The sequence below is a fragment of the Trachypithecus francoisi genome, unplaced genomic scaffold, assembly GCF_009764315.1.
Source record: "Trachypithecus francoisi isolate TF-2019V2 unplaced genomic scaffold, Tfra_2.0 Lachesis_group3, whole genome shotgun sequence".
NCBI classification, from domain to species: domain Eukaryota; kingdom Metazoa; phylum Chordata; class Mammalia; order Primates; family Cercopithecidae; genus Trachypithecus; species Trachypithecus francoisi.
This window is the reverse complement of record NW_022681468.1, coordinates 123,562,021-123,580,390: the sequence shown is the minus strand read 5'-3', so window position 1 is coordinate 123,580,390 and position 18,370 is coordinate 123,562,021. Positions and strand designations below refer to the sequence as shown.

The following is an 18,370-nucleotide window of genomic DNA, read 5'->3' as shown; positions in this document are numbered from 1 at the left end:
CCCTTCAAGCTGGGTTCCTCTCAATATGGAAGAAGAATAGGATGGGACATGATGGTGGGGACCAGACTCAAACCACTACTGACCTAACACGTTCACATAGCTGTAGGGGGTCCAGCCTGCTGTGTCTCTGTCAAGGGACTTGTTACTGAGCTGTTTGGAGAGTAGGAGAGCCAGTTAATATATAGTGCCCCAGGTACCCCTCCCCAATCTTCACTTTGCGTAGCTTCAGTGCACGCACCCTGTGATAATCCTGACCCACCCGGGTCCTAGGCCATTGAAAGAAAGGGCGAGCTAGATGTTCCATGACAGGCCACCATGGTGTGGTTGATGCCAGTGGGAACAGAACATACCCCACCCCAGGTGTTGGACTGAAGTTGTAGGGTTCCCAGGCCTCCTGGGGTAGCTTGAGCCAAGCTGGTCCTGACAGAGGAAGCAGATTAGCTGGGGGGTGGGGCTTAGCTTTAGGAGAGGGGCCTCTGGTGATGTCTCAGCTGCAACATGAGGCCATCTCCAGCACAGAGGGAAGTCTTGAGGCTGCCTGCAATGTCACTGTTACCTCTGCCACCTGATCCTGATAAGGGCTGAATGTGAGATTTTCCTTTTTCTGTGACCAAAGGAAAGCTTCAGAACAGAGTATCTTGAGGTTTATGTTGTCATCTTTCCTTTCTCTGCATTTTCACGGCTGCCCTTTGTATGAGGCAAGGATGGTTATCCTCATTTTACAGATGGCGACCTGAGTCTTGACTTGTGTGCTTTGCTTGTGAACACACAAGGAGTCAGTGACAAAGCTGACTGGAACTCAGGTCTCAGCTCCCAGTGCCATGTCCTTTCCATGTCATCACAGCTGCCTGCCTCTGCTGCAGATGCCCTATCTGTTAGACTGAGGGGTCCTTAACCACATAGAACCACTCTGGGCCCCTGGGTTGAGGTGACCCAGAGGGTCACCAAGTTGGCTACTCTGCAGTAATTCCAGCCCCTTACCAAAAGAGGGTGGAGGCTGAGAGTGGTCTTGGGGTGTTGGCTTGATAGTGGTTGCCCTTGAGGCTGTATATCTATGTTACTGTTGCTGGACCAGGTCTGTAGGCCGATGGTCATTCTCCATGGGACAGGGAAGAAAGGACTTGTAGATCTCTAGGGCATAGCTCTGGACAGTGAAAGCCAATGCTTTTGTCCCTGAATGGGTATTATGGGAAGCTAGGAGTCCTAAAATTCCCACTCCCACCATGGCCCTGCTCCCCACTGTTCTGTGTCTATAGGCACAGGCACAGGTGGGTATCCAGAGGTATGCAGCATGAGCCTCTCAGACGTGTCCTCGGGGGCTGTTCATCCTCACTTCTTGTTTCCCGCTCTGCCTGGTGTGAGTCTGGGCACATTAAGGGAGCTCCCTTATGTATTATCTACACATAGGTGCGGAGACATCCTTGCCCAAGGGCCTGTGAGTATAAGAGGACATCTTGCCAACAGCCAGGGTTATGCTGGAAGCTGTCAGGGAAGGTCCTGTCCAGAAGGGTGCACACCTGCCATGAAGACCTACAGAACTCACTGTCCACAGAACACTGGCTGTGAAGTTTGGGTTCCACATCCCTTGTGTTGATTCAGATTGCAACAAATGGTTATGAGTGGGTACTGATGACATGGTTATGTTCCCATTGTTAGATAGTTATCTGAATAACAGTAGTTACTCTGTAATATGCCAGTTGCACACATGGTGTTGGTAGCATACTGCAGTGATTTGTGATAGGTGGTCTAGTTTTTTTCTTTTTCTTTTTTTTTTTTTTTTTGAAATGGAGTCTTGCTCTGTCGTCAGGCTGGAGTGCAATGGCATGATCTCAGCCCACAGCAGCCTCCACCTCCTGGGTTCAAGCAGTCCTCTTGCCTCAGCCTCCCAAGTAGCTGGGAATACAGGCGTGAGCCACCGCGCCTGGCCTACAAGGTGGTCTGGTGTTTTGATTACATACTGACATGTGGCAAAAGTGTCTACGTGATTATAGGTGATAAAGCTAATATGTGATTACATGACTTGGTACCAGTTGGTTACAGGGTGCAGGGGTATATGTTATAGTGAGTGATGCTGTGGGTTGGTTACACAGCACTTGGCTCCACATAACATGCTGGCTCCATTACATGCTTCACAGAGTGTTTACATGTACCATGGATCACAGGGTTGCTTTTCATGTATTGGTGGTCAGTTTTACATGGACCCTCCATGTGGGGGATGCAGTTCCTTCCTGGGCAGAGGTGAGGGCTAAATGAGAGGGCAGTGAGTAGGGGCTGGGGAATCAGGGGCCCGGTACCTTGGTGGGGCTGTTCCTGTCCAGAGTGCTGGCCTGGCTGGTGGCAGGCCCCCCACATGCCAGTGCGTGGTAGCTGGAATTGGAAAAGCAGTGGGCATGGCTGCTACTTTGAGACAAATCTGGGAAGAGAACAAGGTGCCACATACCATCATACCCCTGCCGCTGGTATGAGATACCCCCAGTACTAATGCTTGGGCTGGGAACCTTTAGAGAGCCCTGCAAAGACAAACAGCCAAGTACCCCATCCCCCAAGCTTCCTGGCATCCACTACCCCTACCGAAATCTGGAGAGCCTGATTTGCTTCTTCCCTTATGCTGGTCCTCCCTGCAGCATGGCAGAATGCAGGATAGGCTCGCCAGTGCCAGGGCAGGGCACCATCAACTGGAGCCTGGATGGGGCATGTTGGCTTTGATAGCCTTACATGTTTCTGAGTCCCTATTTAGGGCTGGACTCCTGCTTCCTTCTAGGGTCACATCCTGGTAATGAGCTCATAAAGAGAACCTCTCACTCCTCTTGACTCCGTTCTTCCCTCCTAAGGATTCCAGAACCTCTCCATAGGGCCAGGGAATACCAGAGGAATGGCATAGGAAACCCTAGCCAACCTTCTCAGTATAGTCATAGAAGAAAATCCCCAAATCTCCCGTGTGGGGGATGTCTGCTTTGGCTGTAGTGTGGCATGTAGACCAGGAGCTCCTTGAAGGCATGGTGTGCACTGGCCTGCCTCTGTCTACCCTGCAGTGCCTAGCATGAAGCTGGACATACAGAAGGCAACACTTAGCAGGAATAGGCTGAAGTGATTTGGGTTTTCTAAGCACAAGGTGCAGGAGGCTGCAGATGAGCCATGAGCCACGCGCCATAGAGCCAGTTGGAGAGAGCTGTCACCTTGTGCCCACCCAGACAGGCCCAGCCTTGCATGGTCCATGACTATAGGGCAATTTCAGAGCATTTTGGCCTCTACTTTTTAGCCAAATATGAAGCAGAAAACCTTATTTCCAAGGCAGCAGTCCAGGGTTCAGGGGAAAGGAAGGATATCGCCCAGCAGCCCCACCTTGACCCCACTCAGACTCCCAAATAAAATGCCTATTGGAGCTGTTAACCACATTCGTGGATGCACTGGGCTCTGGCACACTTGCCAGAGGGTCATTGTCCAAACTTTCAGACCTCCCCCAAGTCAGGTACTGTCCCCTTCCACTGTACTAATAGGGCCCTCTCTAACTGGAACTGGGAAGGAGGGTTGTCCTGAGGCCTTCACCAGGGAAACAGAAATGGATAAGCTCTGGGCACTGGGCTCCAAGGTCTAGTCTCCTGAGGTGGTATAGGCATCAGGTTGGGGAGACGGTCCCCTGGAGAGCTTAGGAAAGTGACTGGTTAGTGTGGGTGACCCTGAGGCCGAAAGCTGGTGGGAAGGATAGGGATAGCTCTGGGAAAATGGGAGGAGGCTCCCAACCATAGCTACTCAGAGCTAGGGACTCAGGAAACAATTTCCTCTTGGAACCCCGGACACCTTTTCTAGGTAGGCTCCTGCTCCCCACCCCGACTGTCACTCTAGGGAATCTGAGCTTCTACATCCAGCCACAGCAGCCAACCCTACGGGGTACAACCATTCCTGGGGTGTGTGTGTGTGGAGGAGAAAAGGAGGAAGGACAGGAGCATGGCCCTTACCTGAGAGGGAGTAGTCGGTGCTGGTCATCCTCATGGCAGGTGTGTAGGAGACGCGGGGAGCCAGGTCTCGGCCCTTCTCTTTCTGCCGCCGCCGATGCCAGGCAAATAGGCCCAGCAGCACCACAATGAGGAATAACAGGAGCATGATGCCTGTGACAGCACCCACCGAGTGCCGCTCTGCACCCAGTGCTGGGCTGATCTTGGTGTAGGGATTCAGCTCCTCCATCATGAGGGCAGCTGCGGGCAGAGGGAGGGCCTGAGCCTGGGGCCGGCCTGCTTGCACTTCAGGTCTCCTGGGCCCGGGCTCAGATGCCCGTAACCCCTCTAATGTTAGGAGACCTGGTTCTGGCCTTGGCCTGATTCCTCAGTCTCTACGTGACTACCCCCAGCCCTCACTGTGCCTTCGTCCCTAAAGGGGATGGAGTCCCAGGGTCATGACAAGGAGCAATTGTGACTGTGGATGTGAAACAATAACAAATATTTATTATTTTACTGTGTTCCAAAAATGAGTTAACAGATACTAATTCATTTACTCTTCAGCAGCCCTGTGAAGGGATTAGTATTTTCCTTTCACAGATGAAAAAACCAATTTACCAAAGATTAGGTAATGTGCCCAAGATTACATAACCTGTAATTGGTGGAGTCAGGAGAAATTGAACACAGCTTCTCTCCCTGCTTCCTAATTGTGTGGCTCAGAGTCCCTGGTTTGCTCGTTTGTAACATGGGGACAATAGCCCCACCCTCCCCAGTCATTGTGAACACCAAGTGATAGACTGGCAAGGAAAGCTCTAAGTACTGTGCTATTATTTCCAGGTTTACTGCCCGCAGGACCCCTCTTGGTGATATATGTGAGGGCTGCCCCTGCCCTCCATGCTGATGCTTAGTCTAGGGGGCTGTCCTGCCAGGCCCGCAGTGTCTGGACTTCTTGACTGTTGGCTGCTGGCTGAACTGAGCTGGCCAACATCACTAGGGAGGTAAATGTGCTGCATTATCGTTCTCAGTGATTTATCCTCAGAATGCAACGGAAATCTGTCTGTCTTTTGGCTCCTTTTCTGTAATGTGGATAATTGAGAGCCCATTTTCACCCCCCATGTAGAATCAACATGTTTGTAGCACATTATATAACAAAGCCAGCATTTATTGGAGTGTTCACTTATGGGCCAGGCACCATGCTGAGTCCTTTACTCATACTATCTCAACTTGATTCTCACAGCCTGACCTTGGGACTCCATCCCCTTTAGGCCCTATGAGGTGTCGTCTGACTGTAGGGCTAGAACCCAGGTTGAGCCCCTTTGGGCTCCTCAGCCTTCAGAGTAACCTTGTGTCATGGGGGAAGACGATTAATCTACTCTTCCCACTTTGCACATGGAGTAACGGGCCTAGCAAAATCAAATAACCTACCCAAGGACACCTAGCAGGTAAGGCAGAACTAGAACTTGGCAGATATTCTAACTTGGTCTGGTGACCTTTCCATGGTACTAGCTTGTGGCTACCCTTGCTTGGCTCATGGGAAACTTGCCAAGGGCAAGCCTGGGGAGGCTGTGACTGAGAGACTGCCTGCTCCTTATGCCTCTCCAGCACTTGGAGCCTCTGCAGCCCACCCTATTCCTGCTGTCCTCACAAATGTGAATAAAGGGAGGTGTCATCAAATCCAGCTGTTCCAGTTGGAATCTCCCTAGAACCTCCATGAGGCCCTTTCCACAGAGCCCAGGGGCTCTGCCACCTGTGTATTACCTTGGTCACACCTGATTCCTTTGAAGCCAGGGCTGCAGTAACAGGTGCCGGTGACATGGTCACAGGTGGAGTTGTTCATGCACTCACATAGCTGCTGACACCCATAGCCAAAGGTTCCTGGGGCACATCCTGTGTGGCACAAAGAGTTAGGGTAGAGGACCCACTCACTCTCCACCCCTCCCATTCCATGTGTAGACAGCTATGGCAATAAGCCTGTTTTGCCTCCCACCGAGTGAAGCCCATTCCCTTAGCTCCTGTTGTGCTTTGGCTAGCTACTTGGGGGTGGACAGAGCATTTATAGCACTGAGTGGGGGACACAGGGACAGAGGAGGAGAGAGCAAGGCCCACTCACCCCTGCTTCCTCCTCATGCAACACATTTCAGCAGTATCTTCCACCTGCCAGGCCCTAATCTGAGTGCCATAGGGACTTTAAAGAATAATAAAAAAAGATCTGCCTCCCACTATTCTCTCATTACCTGCTATAACCTCTGCCCTGCCCTAAATGCCCCCCATCTCCTCCCAACTGAAGGGAGAAATTCTTCAAACAATAATGTAGTCATGACATTCCTCAGCATTTTTCCTTGCAAGTTGCCCCCAAAGGCAAGGGACCAAGGGGTACAGAGCCCTGAGTGAGTGGACCTTGAAGCGGGAGGCATCCTCTGCAGGAGGCTGGAGCCCAGCAGCCTCACCCAGCATCAGGGGTCAGGACAGCTTACTCTGCTCACAGTGTTGCCCGGTGAAGCCTGTGCGGCAGGTGCACTTGCCACTGATGTGGTCACAGCTGGCGCCATTCTGACACTGGCATACACGCCCACAGTCCTTCCCAAAAAATGCTGCTGGGCAGCCTAGAGAAACAGGATTTCCAGTCATGAGAGTTGCTGCTGGGTGAGGACAAGGGGTGCAGCGGGAACCAGACCTGTCTTCTGTCTCTTTTTTTGCTGTGCATGGGATGAAGACTAGGGAGGCCCTGCACCAGAGCTGTCTCCCTGCTCAGGATCTTCATGCTGAAGGGGCAGGGGCTAGGTGATCTTTGCCTTTTCAAGGCAGAGGGGATGTGGAACCACAGGCCAGGCTAGGGTCTCCTTCCTGTGTGGCCACAGGCTGCTCCTCCCCACTCTGGGCCCCACTTTCCAAGGAGGGTCTGGTCTTGGTGATTGCTGGGGTACCTTGCAGCCCTGACCTTCCAGGACTTTGGGCTTGTCAGTCCCCTGAATCCAGTCAGGTCTAGAGCTGCCCCTGCAGAGCTCCTCAGTTCTCATGGGGGCAGGAGTCAGGTACTAATCCTGGGGCCGCCTTCCTTCCTCCCTCCCTGCTGGTCTGGACAATGCCCACACTGGCCAGTAGGCCGCAGCATGGGATTCTAAGTGGCTGGGAGGCCAGGAGGTGGGGCTTACGCTGTGTGCAGAAGAGTCCAGTCCAGCCAGGGGTGCAGTGGCAGGCCCCGTCCTCGGCGCTGCAGCTCGCCCCGTTGTGGCAGCTGCATGTGTGGAAGCAGGCGGGGCCCCAGAACCCGGGTGGGCAAGCTGGGATGTGGGTGAAATGCAGAGGGTGAGGGGAAGGCAGAGAGGGGCAGACGGAGAGGGAGAAGAAGGGGGAGTACACGTCAGAGCCAAGATGCCAGGTGGACCTGGCTGACATTTCCTGACTTTCAGTGGCTTCACACATTGTTCCCAGAATTCCTGCACTTACCTCTTGGCTTAGTTACCCAGGATTCCCATTAAGCCCAGATGCTCTACCCGCTCTCCAAGTGTTTGATGACTGACTCAGCAGGGCTCTGAGGGCCCCTGAGCCTCCCCTCTCGGGACTGATTTGGAGCATGCGGGTAAACACTGTGGTTTACCATGTATGTACTGTGTGTGCTTCCCCACGAGGAGGGGGACTTCCCTAGGGCAGGAGCTCTCTCCTCTCAGTGGGTGAGCTCCTGACAGTGGAGCCTGTGTCTCCTCATCAGAATGGAAATTCCCTCAGCCATCTAACTAGGACCTCCCGGAGGGTACTGGCTAGGTCTCACCCATCAGACAAGGAGCTCCACAGGGTCTCTGTCCTTAGTTTGGGGGCTTCTGGAGAGAGGCTGTTCCCTTCACATCAGATTGGTGCACTTTACATGAACAGCCTCTAGGACATCATTCACATGGGCCACCCAGAGGGCACCCTACTCTCCTGAGGTGGCTGCCCTGGCCTCATCTCACTTCCCTACTCCCAAACTCAAGCATGCTGTTGCCCCTCCTCTTCCCCATCCAAACTCAGGGGCTACTCCTTGCCCAGGTGCTAATGGAGTATCGAGTCTCAGGATTCATAGCATTATCAATACCTTTGATACCAGCAGTTAATACCAATGATCAATCCTAATAATCCATCATGTTAGCTGTAGAGCTAAATGGGGCTCATTCCTACATGCAGAAGGAGATTTCATCCCTTGAAGTGGAGGCACCAGGATAGAGAGGTTTTGGGCAAGAAAGGGAGAATTTTTGGGCCTGACTCTAGGTAGGGGCATTCCCAGGTAGCAACTTACCCTGTGAACAGTCCTTGCCAATCCATCCAGGAAAGCACTGACAGGAGCCATCGATAGGGCTGCAGGTCCCGTTGTTGGCACAGGAGCAAAGCTGGGCACAGTCCTGCCCAAAGTGTCCTCCAGCACACACTGTGGGCACAGGGCAGCCTGGCACCCATCCTCCCACCTGTGTTCCTCTGACCTCCACCCACAGCCTCATCCCTAGAAGTTCCCAAGCCACAGCCACGATCACCCAGGGGTCATGGATCTGGATGGAAACCGTGCCCGCCTTGCTACCCTCGTCACCCTTCTCCATTTGCACATAAATGAGTTGCCCCTCTCATGCCTACAGCTGCATTCTTCAGAAGGCTCTATTATGATTGCCTTTAAGAACAGCCTGAGGCCCATAGAGGTAGAATCACCTGACTTAGGCCTCACAGATGAGAAGTGGGAGGCTGAGCACTATACTTCTGGACTCACAGTCCAGTGCTCCCTGTGCTGTTCCACAGCCTTCTGCTTTCCATTACCACTTTCACCAACATCACAGATTCCACAACCACAAGGGTAGATAATGTGTACAGCTGGACAGAGAGGGATAAATGCCGTGTGGCAGGCCTGCCTGCGGTTTGACTGTTAAAGGACCAGCCCTGAGTGTCTGTCCCTGCCTGCCTCTTTCCTCTGACCTGTTGCTCAAGCCTCTCAGCTCAGCATCCTCCTCAGGAAAGCCCTCTTGAGTTCATAAGGCCCTCTCCACCACTGGTATTTCCAATTTGAGTCACTTGGAGGATTTTGGTCACAGACCTTCCTGGAGGAGTCACTCCTTGGTCCCTGGAGGAAGAGCTGGTTTCCTCACTCAGGCTGCAAAGCTCTTTTAGGACTAGGCTTGAGTATTCATTGAGCACTTAACCTTTTGTTTTCCCTTGCAATTCATCCCCCATCTGCTTCCTACAGCTTGAGCTCTAAAGCACAGCTTTCTTCATGGCACTCCCATGTCCTGCTCAGAGAGCCTCAGTGGGTTCCCATTGCCACAAAATAAAGTCGATCCTGGAGAGCAGCACAGAAGATGATGGGAAGGTGTTGATTCTTGAAGATACATGACTTCCCCAGGGCCCAGGTCTCTCACATCTTGGGCTGAAACCCTCTGCTTTACACCACACTGCCTCATATTGGTAGTTCTTCCCCAGCCAGACTGTGGGCCACTAGTGGCTAGGATCTGCATCTACTCAGTGCCTCTCCTGGACATGATGAGACAAATAATAAAGGCAGTATGGTGGACCAGACTCTCCAGTCCAAAGCCTTGGATTTAGGTCCAAGTTTTCTTTATGTATTCAGCAAACATATACATGACACTTAAATGCACCAGACACTATTCAATGTGCTTCACAAATACAGGCATACCTCAGAGATGTGGGTTTGGTTCTAGATCACTGCAAGTGAATATTGCAATAAAGCAAGTCACAAATGTTTTGGTTTCCCAGAGCATACAAAAGTTATGTTTACATTGTACTGTACTCTATTAAGTGTGCAATAGCTTTATGTCTAAAAAACAATGTACATTCCTTGATTAAAAAACACTTTAGTGCAAAAAAAATGCTGACACAGACACAAACTGTACACATGGTGTTGGAAACATGGCACCGACAGGCTTGCTTAAGGCAGGGTTGCCACAAACCTTTGGTTTTTTGTTTCAAGACAGAGTCTCGCTACGTTGCCCAGGCTGGAGTGCAGTGGTGCAATCTTGGCTCACTGCAACCTCTTCCTCCCAGGTTCAAGCGATTTTCCTGCCTCAGCCTCCCCAGTAGCTGGGATTATAGGCACGCGCCACCACGTCCTGCTAATTTTTGTATTTTTAGTAGAGACAGGGTTTCACCATGTTGGCCAGGCTGGTCTCGAACTCCTGACCTCAAGCAATCCACCCGCCTTGGCCTCCCAAAGTGCTGGGATTACAGATGTGAACCACTGCACCCGGCCAAACCTTTAACTTGTAAAAAACAACAAGAAGATGCAGTTTCTGTGAAGCACAATAAAACAAGGTATGCCTGTATTTAGTTCACTTAATCTTGGAATACTCTTACATAGTCTCATTATTATGCCCTATCATTAACTCTGCTTTATAGATGAGAAACTGAGGCAGGTTAAGTAACTTGCCCAAGGTCACACAACTAGGAAGTTGTACTGCTTGCTGGCTAAGTGCCTTTGAGCAAACCACAACACCTGTCCTGGTCTCTGTTTCCTCATCTTTGAGGTGGGAATGGGAACCCTCACCGACTGTCCTAGGGCCATAGTTAGTAGCTGTGGCAGGCTGGCTGATTTGGGGCCCTGTGCTTCCCCTGGCAGAAACCTTAGTTCCCTTCCAGGAAGTTCCGTTGCCAAGAGGGTGACCTGCATCTCACCTGTTTGCAGCTCAAGCTCCAGCTTTTTGAAAAGCAGGCTGCCCAGCCTCTTCTTTCCTACCTCTGGGAGGTACTTGATTTGGGGAACCCAACCCCAAGTTCTGGCCCTCTGTGCGGAGTAGGGTGCCAGTGCTGCTCCCTCTACCCTACCTGCAAAACAAACTCTGAGCTTCTCTAACAAGACAGTCTTATCTTTGAAGTCTTTCTCACATGTATGAGGCCAAGAAATTTACCCACAGAACTACTAATATGATCAATCTAATCCATTAATTGGTCGACTTCTTAGCTGAATCAAGAGTAAGGCAAAGAGAGGGGCAGTGGACAGAAGGGGGGCTGGTGAAAAGAAAACATCTGGTTGTATTTAATCTATGTTTAATGATTCTGCATAAGCAGTGTCTATAATTTGTAACTCGCTGGAAAGCCAGTCATTAGAAAGTGTCAGTTCAATTTTTTACAAGGTTTGAGACTTAACCAGGGCAGTTGCCATTAATAGCAAACTCTATTAGATCTATATGTGGGAAATACTCATTAGGCCAGTGGGCGATAAATCAGACAGCGCAGCATCTGAGAGTTACTCCTCGGGCTGCATGGGTCCTAATTTAGACCTAGACTATCTGTATTGATGGCCGAGTCTCCCATGTTTAATAAGTAAACCTCAACATGTCAGGTTATGATTAAACCATCCTAGGAGGGTTGCAAGTAAATGAAACTGTCACATATGTTTCCCTGGGGCTCAAACTTCTCAGGACCTCAAAGCATCATGTAGTAAACTTTCTACTCAAACATATTAACAGCCCACACACTTGCAAAAATAGCCCAGCTCAGTAGTGATTATTCATCAAAAGAATGGGTTCCCCTGGGAGGTAGTGAGCGCTCAGTCAACAGAAGTATTTAAGCAGAGTCCAGATGAGATTTCTTGCATAGATGACCTTGAAGTTGCTTTTAGCCCTAAGTTTAACAGAGTGCAAGTTCTGTAACCTTGTGTTCAAACCTGTTCTGAAGGCCTCAGCCTACCTTCTAACCCCCATTTCCCACCCCCAGCTACCATATCCATCAGCTGTTCCCTGTAGCATGCCCATGTCTCTATGCTTTGCCCAAGCTGCTTCCTCTACACACAATGCTTTTCTTCCTTTTCCACCTTTCAAGCTAAGGCCCAGCTGAAGTCCTGCATGGTCCATGGAGCCTTCCCCCAAATCCATACTGTCTTGTCCTAAGAAAGCCAGGGATGGCAATAGGCAATGATGTGTGGAGGCAGCTCCTACCTTCTCACTGGTTGTTCAGTATTTGGGAATTTTGTGAATGATGTTAAATCACTGGTATCTTGAAATCAGCCATGGTAGGAATATTTATATTTTAAAAATCTGCAGATGTTACAGATCAGGGTTTTTCCCCCACAAAGAACTGGTAGGGCAGAACACCAATGCAAATAAGCTTTATATCGCTTTTCAACTCCTGCTGAGTGGTAGCAGTTCTTGGAGTTGGTATTGTGAAGGATTCTGAGGTCAAATCAGGAAAGCATGTGGGGAGGGATTAGGGATGGTGGCCTGAATATGACAGGGAGAAGGGCTTGGAAGTTGCCATCTCCAGCTCAAGCCAGAGCCAACTCCTCTGCACTCCCACAGCATTCTCTGCCTTTACCTTTGGCAGTCGGCACAGACCACATGGTGCCACTTCTGATGTAGATCTCCTCTATGCTTATTTCACTTTTCATCCCTTTAGCATGCATGTTGGAATCAGAATTTGTTTCTGCCACTTGCTAGCTACGAAATCACAGACAAAGCATTTCACCTCTGAGCCTGTTAACTGCGTTAGGGCCTTTGTCTCATGCCATGTGGGGCAGTTCTCATAAAGGCAGCCCAAGTCCTGAAGAGGGAAGGAGCTACCTCTACAGAGTATGATGAAAATCCCTAAGCCCTTCCTTCCCTGCCACTTTCCTCCCAGAACCTCTCACCTCCCTGCCCAGTACCGTCCCACTGGAGACAGTACCTTGGTTGCAGAGAGCTCCAGAGAATCCTGGGAGGCACTCACAGACGCCGCTGACATGGTGGCAGGGCCCGCTGCTGTGCACACAGAGGGGGCATGGCTGGGCGCAGCTGTGGCCGTAGAACCCAGGGGCACAGACTGAGGGTAAAGGGAAGATGGTGGTCAGCAGCCCAATAGACCCCAGCCAGCCTAGCTACCCTTCCTGTTCCACACTTCTCAAAAACATAGGGAGACCTGTATATCCTTCCCGCATCTTGGAGGGTGCATCCCTTTCTGCAGAGAAGAGCTGTGGTGTGGCCCTGTTTCCACTGAGTAGCTGGGCTGGGCCCCAAACCTGGGGACAGAACAGCCAGTGCAGAGAGAGAGGAGACTAGAGGGAAGGAAGAGATGGGGGCTGATTTAAGAGCCCAGCCTCTGCCAGGCCAGGGCTAGTTCTAGTTGGGAGGGCTAGGCAGGATGAGCCCTCTGAACTCTTTGGGGTCAGGGGATCAGCCTTACTTCTCTGGCATAAGGGTCCTTGGAAGCCAGGGGCACACTCGCAGCTCCCATCCTCTGGGGAGCAGGAGCCTCCATTCTCACAGCTGCAGGAGACAGAGCAGTTGGGGCCCCAGCGGCCAGGTGGACACGTGCTGTCACAGTGGATGCCTGTGGGCCAGAGGCAGACTCAGGTCAGTGGTAAGAGAGGTGAGGGCAGAGGGAAAAATGGAGGGAAGGGGGACAGTGCAGTATGAAGAGGTGGAGGCAGCATAGTGCATCCAGGAATGTAGAGGAGAAACTCAGCTGAGGCTTGGCTGGTCATGGAGGATTTTCAGGAAGAAGTGATGTCCAGAGTTTAAAAGTCAAGGAGGAATTGACCAAGCAAATGAAATTGTATGTACAAAGAGCAGGAGGCAGGAGAAAGAATGATGTCTTGAAAGAAATTGCAAATAGTGAATGTGGTTGAACCACAAAGTGCAAAATGGGGTATGGCAAGAGATGAGATTGTGGGAGTAAGAAGGGACCAGATCACCAGGGCCTCTTCTGTATGGCATTCAAGAACAGGACCAGGAGAAACCAACTTTGGGCAAGTAAGTGCCAGCCGGGAGTGAGCCATATGCCCACGCACGTTAGCCCAGGAGCTATTGGGTCCCTGCCAGCCCACCCAGGGAGGAGCTCAGAGAGTAGGTGGGGTCTCTTCAGATTCTTCTGACCAGACTCCTCAGTGCAATATATGTATCATTCATGCACACATACGATAGAAACCAGTGCTTTGCAAAAATTACATTTACTGTCACTATGTATGATGGACTCTGATGTTTTCTCTGTACTGATGTATTCTACTTCAGTTTTTAAAATGCCAGCTGTAACCCAACAATTTGATTTAGTGACCCTCAATTTGACAGTGGCCTATGGGGGAATGGATGGAATTTCTCAATAAGAAAAAGGAACAAAGTCTATAATAGTTTTTTTGGGCTCAGGTAGAGGAAATGTGTGTTGGGTTCCCTACAGCCTGAAGGCGAAGAAGGAATTTTAAAAGGCCTGAGGCTGGATGCCCCAACTCTGGGGTAGGTTTTCTTCCCAGGCAAAAAGGCTTCCATTCTGACATGCATTAGGGAAATGGAACATATGAGCCCAGGAGATTGGCTTGGCTTCAGAAGGTGAATATCAGAGGCTCAGAGAGGGGCAGAATTAGTTGAAAAATCATGTCTGCCTTGTTATAAGGACAGCGATTGTGGGAAAGAGAAAGAAAGAAAGGAGAAAGACACTTGTACCCAGTGAACAGAGCCAGCCCTAGCAGCAGCAGGAGAGCAGTGGGACCAATTTAGAGGCAGACTGGAATTGTACAAGCCCACCTGGGCTGTCGAGGAGAGGGGAGGGAGGGTGGAACCACTACTCATCCTCCTGTTCCTCAGTCTAGCCCAGCATCTGCACTCCCTCCCTGTAGTGTCTCAGTTTTGCAGCAGGGTAGAGGCTTCAGATGCCACTTTCTGGGAGATGGTTGCGGGTGGGTAGGTGGGGGGTCGGCGGGGGAGGGGGTGGGCAAGTGGTTTCCTCCCCAAGGAATGGGATCTGGCAGCCATATTTTACCCATTGACAGGGGTCTCTCCCAGTGGTGTTTCAGGTGCCCAAGAGGTAAACCCTGGACAGGCATCATAGATTGACTAAAGGGAGTTTGGGAAAGTGGAAACCATAAAACTGGTCAAAGTTTTGGATCCATCTTCAAGTTTCTCCTTTTCCTGGGCATAACAAAAGCTGTGATCTGCCATAAGGCCTTTTTTTTTTTTTTTTTTTTTTGAGACAGGGTCTCCCTCTTATCACCCAGGTGGGAGTTCAGTCACCCAGGTGGGAGTGCAGTGGCATGATCTCAGCTCACAGCAACCTCTGCATCCCGAGTTCAAGCAATTCTCCTGCCTCAGCCTCCCGAGTAGCTGGGATTATAGGTGTGAGCCACCACAGCTGGCTAGCTTTTGTATTTTTAGTAGAGACAGAGTTCCTCCATGTTGGCCAGGCTGGTCTTAAACTCCTGATCTCAAGTGATCTGTCCACCCCAGCCTCCCAAAGTGCTGGGATTACAGTCATGAGCCACTGCACCAGCCTAGGACTTCTTTTGCCTGTGGTTGTTGGAAACCCAGGATTCAGACCACAGGCCTAGGGACAAAGCTGTTCCTTGCACTGAGGTGGAGCTTTGCTGCCTACAGGGCCTCCAATTCCACTGCACACCAAGCACTCTTTGCCAGCTGACCAAGGCACATGGGTCACACATAGACACTGCTCTTTCCTGAAACTATAGGTATTACTGTGTTCATAAAACACAGTGTATGTGAAAGCACCACTGAATTCATGGCAGCTGGTTGCTATGTGTTTATCGTAGCCAGTGGCCATTAAAAGTATAGCTACTCTCATTGTGGAATCCTTGGTGTTTTCATGTCAAAAGGGGTCCTCGTTTATGGAGATTGAGAACCATGAGTGTACCATGTTTATTCTCAGACTGAAGGTGTCTGTAAAGTCCCACTGGGTTCTAGGACTTGGCAGTTACTATATTCTGGGCCTGTTTCCGTGGGAGTGGGGCTCCTGTTTGTGGTGGCTCTATATGTCCCAAGACCTTCTTGGAGCTTAAGACATGAGATCTAAGTGGAAACAAGGGTCAAGGATTTCCCCACACGGAGTGCCCAGTTCCAGAAGTGACTTACTGATACGATCAAAGGGGCCGGCCTTGGCCTTGTGGGAGGCTCCCAGCTATAGTTTCTGAAGCAGCAGCTTCAGTTACCTTCCCGGGCCCCAGTTTTCCCCACAGTTGGATAGGGATAGTCTCCCTCAGAGGTCCTTTCCTTTCTTACTCTAGGGAATCCCCTTACTTTATTTTTCAGGAATCTTCCCCACCCCCACATCTATATTGGTGGGTAAACCTAGGCTAGGGATCCATACATGATGATCTCTGGTTCATGCAATGAAGCCAGTAGCCACTCAGCATCCCATATCCTTCAGGGTCCGTTTCAGGTCCTTCAGGGTCCATTCCTTCTCCAGGAAGCTTTCTTGGATGTCTGCCCAGGTAGACAAGCATCTCTTTGATAACCAGCAGCATACAGCTTTGTCTATACCTGTTACTTGAAAGCTTCAGACACATGAGTCCTGTCTCCCCTGCCAGCAATGTGAAGACAGGGACCATCGCTTACTGACACTTCTGACTTTGCTTACCTAGGTGCTCCTCATAGACAGGATGCCATCTTGGTCATTTTTGCATCTTTGGTGCCCAGCAAAGTGTTTGGCACAGAGTAGGTACTCAGAAACTTGCTTTTTACCATTTACTGCTGAGTTTGGTAATTGCTTGAGTCAATAAATGCTAGTTGATTGAATAAATGGTTCCCCCTTAAGATACAATCCTGAGTCTCTCATCCTATTGGCCCCTATGTCCTGAGACCCCAGACAACTCCTTTTCCTTATCTGTGGCATGAGAAGGTTGGAGGAGATAATCTTTAAAGCCTCCCCCACTTTAAGGGGAAAAATCATGAATGGTTATAGGCCAACTTCTTCCAGTTTATTTCAATAAACATTTAATAAGCACATATTATGTGCAGGGCAAGATGAATAAGACAAAATGCCAGTTATCAGTAAGCCTATGGCTTATGAGGGTAAAGGGAAGACGTGCACATCTCCAGGCAGCCCCAAACCTGTGCTGAGCCAAGGAATGAGCAATGTGCCAGGGACTAGGAAATTAGGCACAGATTTTTCTTGAGGCAGAGGTGAGTGGGGAGGGCTCAGTGGGAGGCCCATCTCTGTCTCTCATTGGCCCCCTTCTGCATGACAAACCTCAGGACATCAATTGCTTCTTGTAAAAGACTTCAGGACCACATTTGGGGAAATTAGGTTTAGAACAGCAGAGGCCTTGCTGAAAGATTGTTCACCAAAGACAGAATTTTTAAGCACTAGATGTCATTAAAATCTTAATCGGCTCACTCAAAATTAAAGCAATGAAAAATTAAAGTTGATTTCCACTTGGCTTCTGCTGAGATTCTAGGGTGCCAGTGACCAGGGTGGAGCCTTATTCTTTACTGAGGGGCAGGAGCCAGCAGGGCAGGGGAAGCCAGGCCAGAGATACTGCAGAGGAAGCAATGTCCCTGGCTCTTGGCTGCTTAGAAACTTTCTGGTTATGAACACAGGCTGTGCAGCAACCTGGTGTTAATTATTAATCTGATAACCTATACTGCCAGAAATGACTATATTTCTTTCTCTTTGCTACTTATCACCTTGGGACTGGCTAGTAGGTTCACTCCTGAAATGCTTATTAAGCACTTCCTGTGTTCATGGCCTACTTTTACTGAGCCCTTACTATGTGCCAGGCACTATTAGCACTTTATAGGTAGTAACTCATTTAAGCTTCAAAACAACCCTGTAGTTGCAAGGATAATTATCTGTATTTTAGGGATGACAAGTTCAGGCCCTGAGAGGTTAAATGACTTGCCCAAGGTCATAAACCCCAGGAGTCTGGCTCTAGAGCTGGGTTCTTAACAACCATGTTATCCATATCTCTGTGGCAGGCAGTGGATACAATGGTGAATAAGGCATATGCCTCCAATGAGCTGATGGCCACATTAGGGAGGCAGATAATAAACAGTTTCCACAATTGTCATTGAACTCTGATTTAAGTACCACAGTAGGAAAAATGTAGGGTAGAAGAATTAATACAGGGGATGGTTTTGTCTTGGTCAGGTGGGGGGTGGGTATCATAGCAGGGGAAGTGCCTTCCTAGAGGAAGAAAGCTTTACATTGGAATCTGGTAGACAAGGAGTTATCAGGTGAAAAGGGGAATGAAATGATCCAGGCAGAGGGAATGGCATGTACAACGGCCTGGAGTCAGGAAGGTGGTTGGCTCCCTGAAGAAGTAGACTGTGGCCCTTGTGGCTGGAATGCAGTGAGCCACAGAGTGAGCAGAGCGAGGTGGAGGAGTCAGGCAGAGCCAGATCCCATGGGCCATGGGCCATGGTAAGGATTTAAAGTTTTATGTAAGAGTCGTGGGAAGCCATTGAGGCATTCTGAACAGGGACTAAAATGGCAGGTCTGGGTTTGAAAAGTTGACTCTGGCCACCAGGTGCAGAATGAATGCAGCTGGGCAAGATCGGAGGCCAAGGCAGTGCTAGATGCGGGATGGTGCCCAGCAGACTGTGTGGTGGCAGTGTGATGGAGAGAAGTAGATGGATTCACTTTGTATTAGGAGGCAGGCTGACAGGATAGATATAAGGAGCAGAATTCTGAGACTAAACTAAGGAGAAAGACCCTTGTCCCCCTCTCCTTCATATTCTCTAGAGTGAGCACTTCCACCCACCATATGTCAGCTT

At 50.1% G+C, this 18,370-nt stretch overlaps 1 protein-coding gene and 1 long non-coding RNA gene across 12 annotated transcripts in view; one reads left to right on the top strand and one right to left on the bottom strand.

Annotated features, from left to right (window-relative positions):
• Positions 1-18,370, bottom strand: part of MEGF11 (multiple EGF like domains 11) — a 379,541-nt gene that overhangs the window by 14,231 nt on the left and 346,940 nt on the right. For 7 of the 11 annotated variants that reach the window (XM_033189695.1, XM_033189694.1, XM_033189699.1 and 4 more), the window contains exons 14-22: positions 13,056-13,202; positions 12,561-12,695; positions 8,203-8,331; positions 7,085-7,213; positions 6,407-6,535; positions 5,691-5,819; positions 3,957-4,193; positions 2,295-2,413; positions 84-150 (exon numbers count right to left, since the gene is read on the bottom strand). In XM_033189695.1, the coding sequence (XP_033045586.1) occupies positions 84-150; positions 2,295-2,413; positions 3,957-4,193; positions 5,691-5,819; positions 6,407-6,535; positions 7,085-7,213; positions 8,203-8,331; positions 12,561-12,695; positions 13,056-13,202 (1,221 nt within the window). The remainder of the gene's footprint in view (positions 1-83; positions 151-2,294; positions 2,414-3,956; positions 4,194-5,690; positions 5,820-6,406; positions 6,536-7,084; positions 7,214-8,202; positions 8,332-12,560; positions 12,696-13,055; positions 13,203-18,370) is intronic. The other 4 variants (XM_033189697.1, XM_033189705.1, XM_033189703.1 and 1 more) reach the window with 2 other exon arrangements.
• Positions 1-18,370, top strand: part of LOC117070481 — a 98,532-nt gene that overhangs the window by 11,437 nt on the left and 68,725 nt on the right. The window lies entirely within an intron of this gene.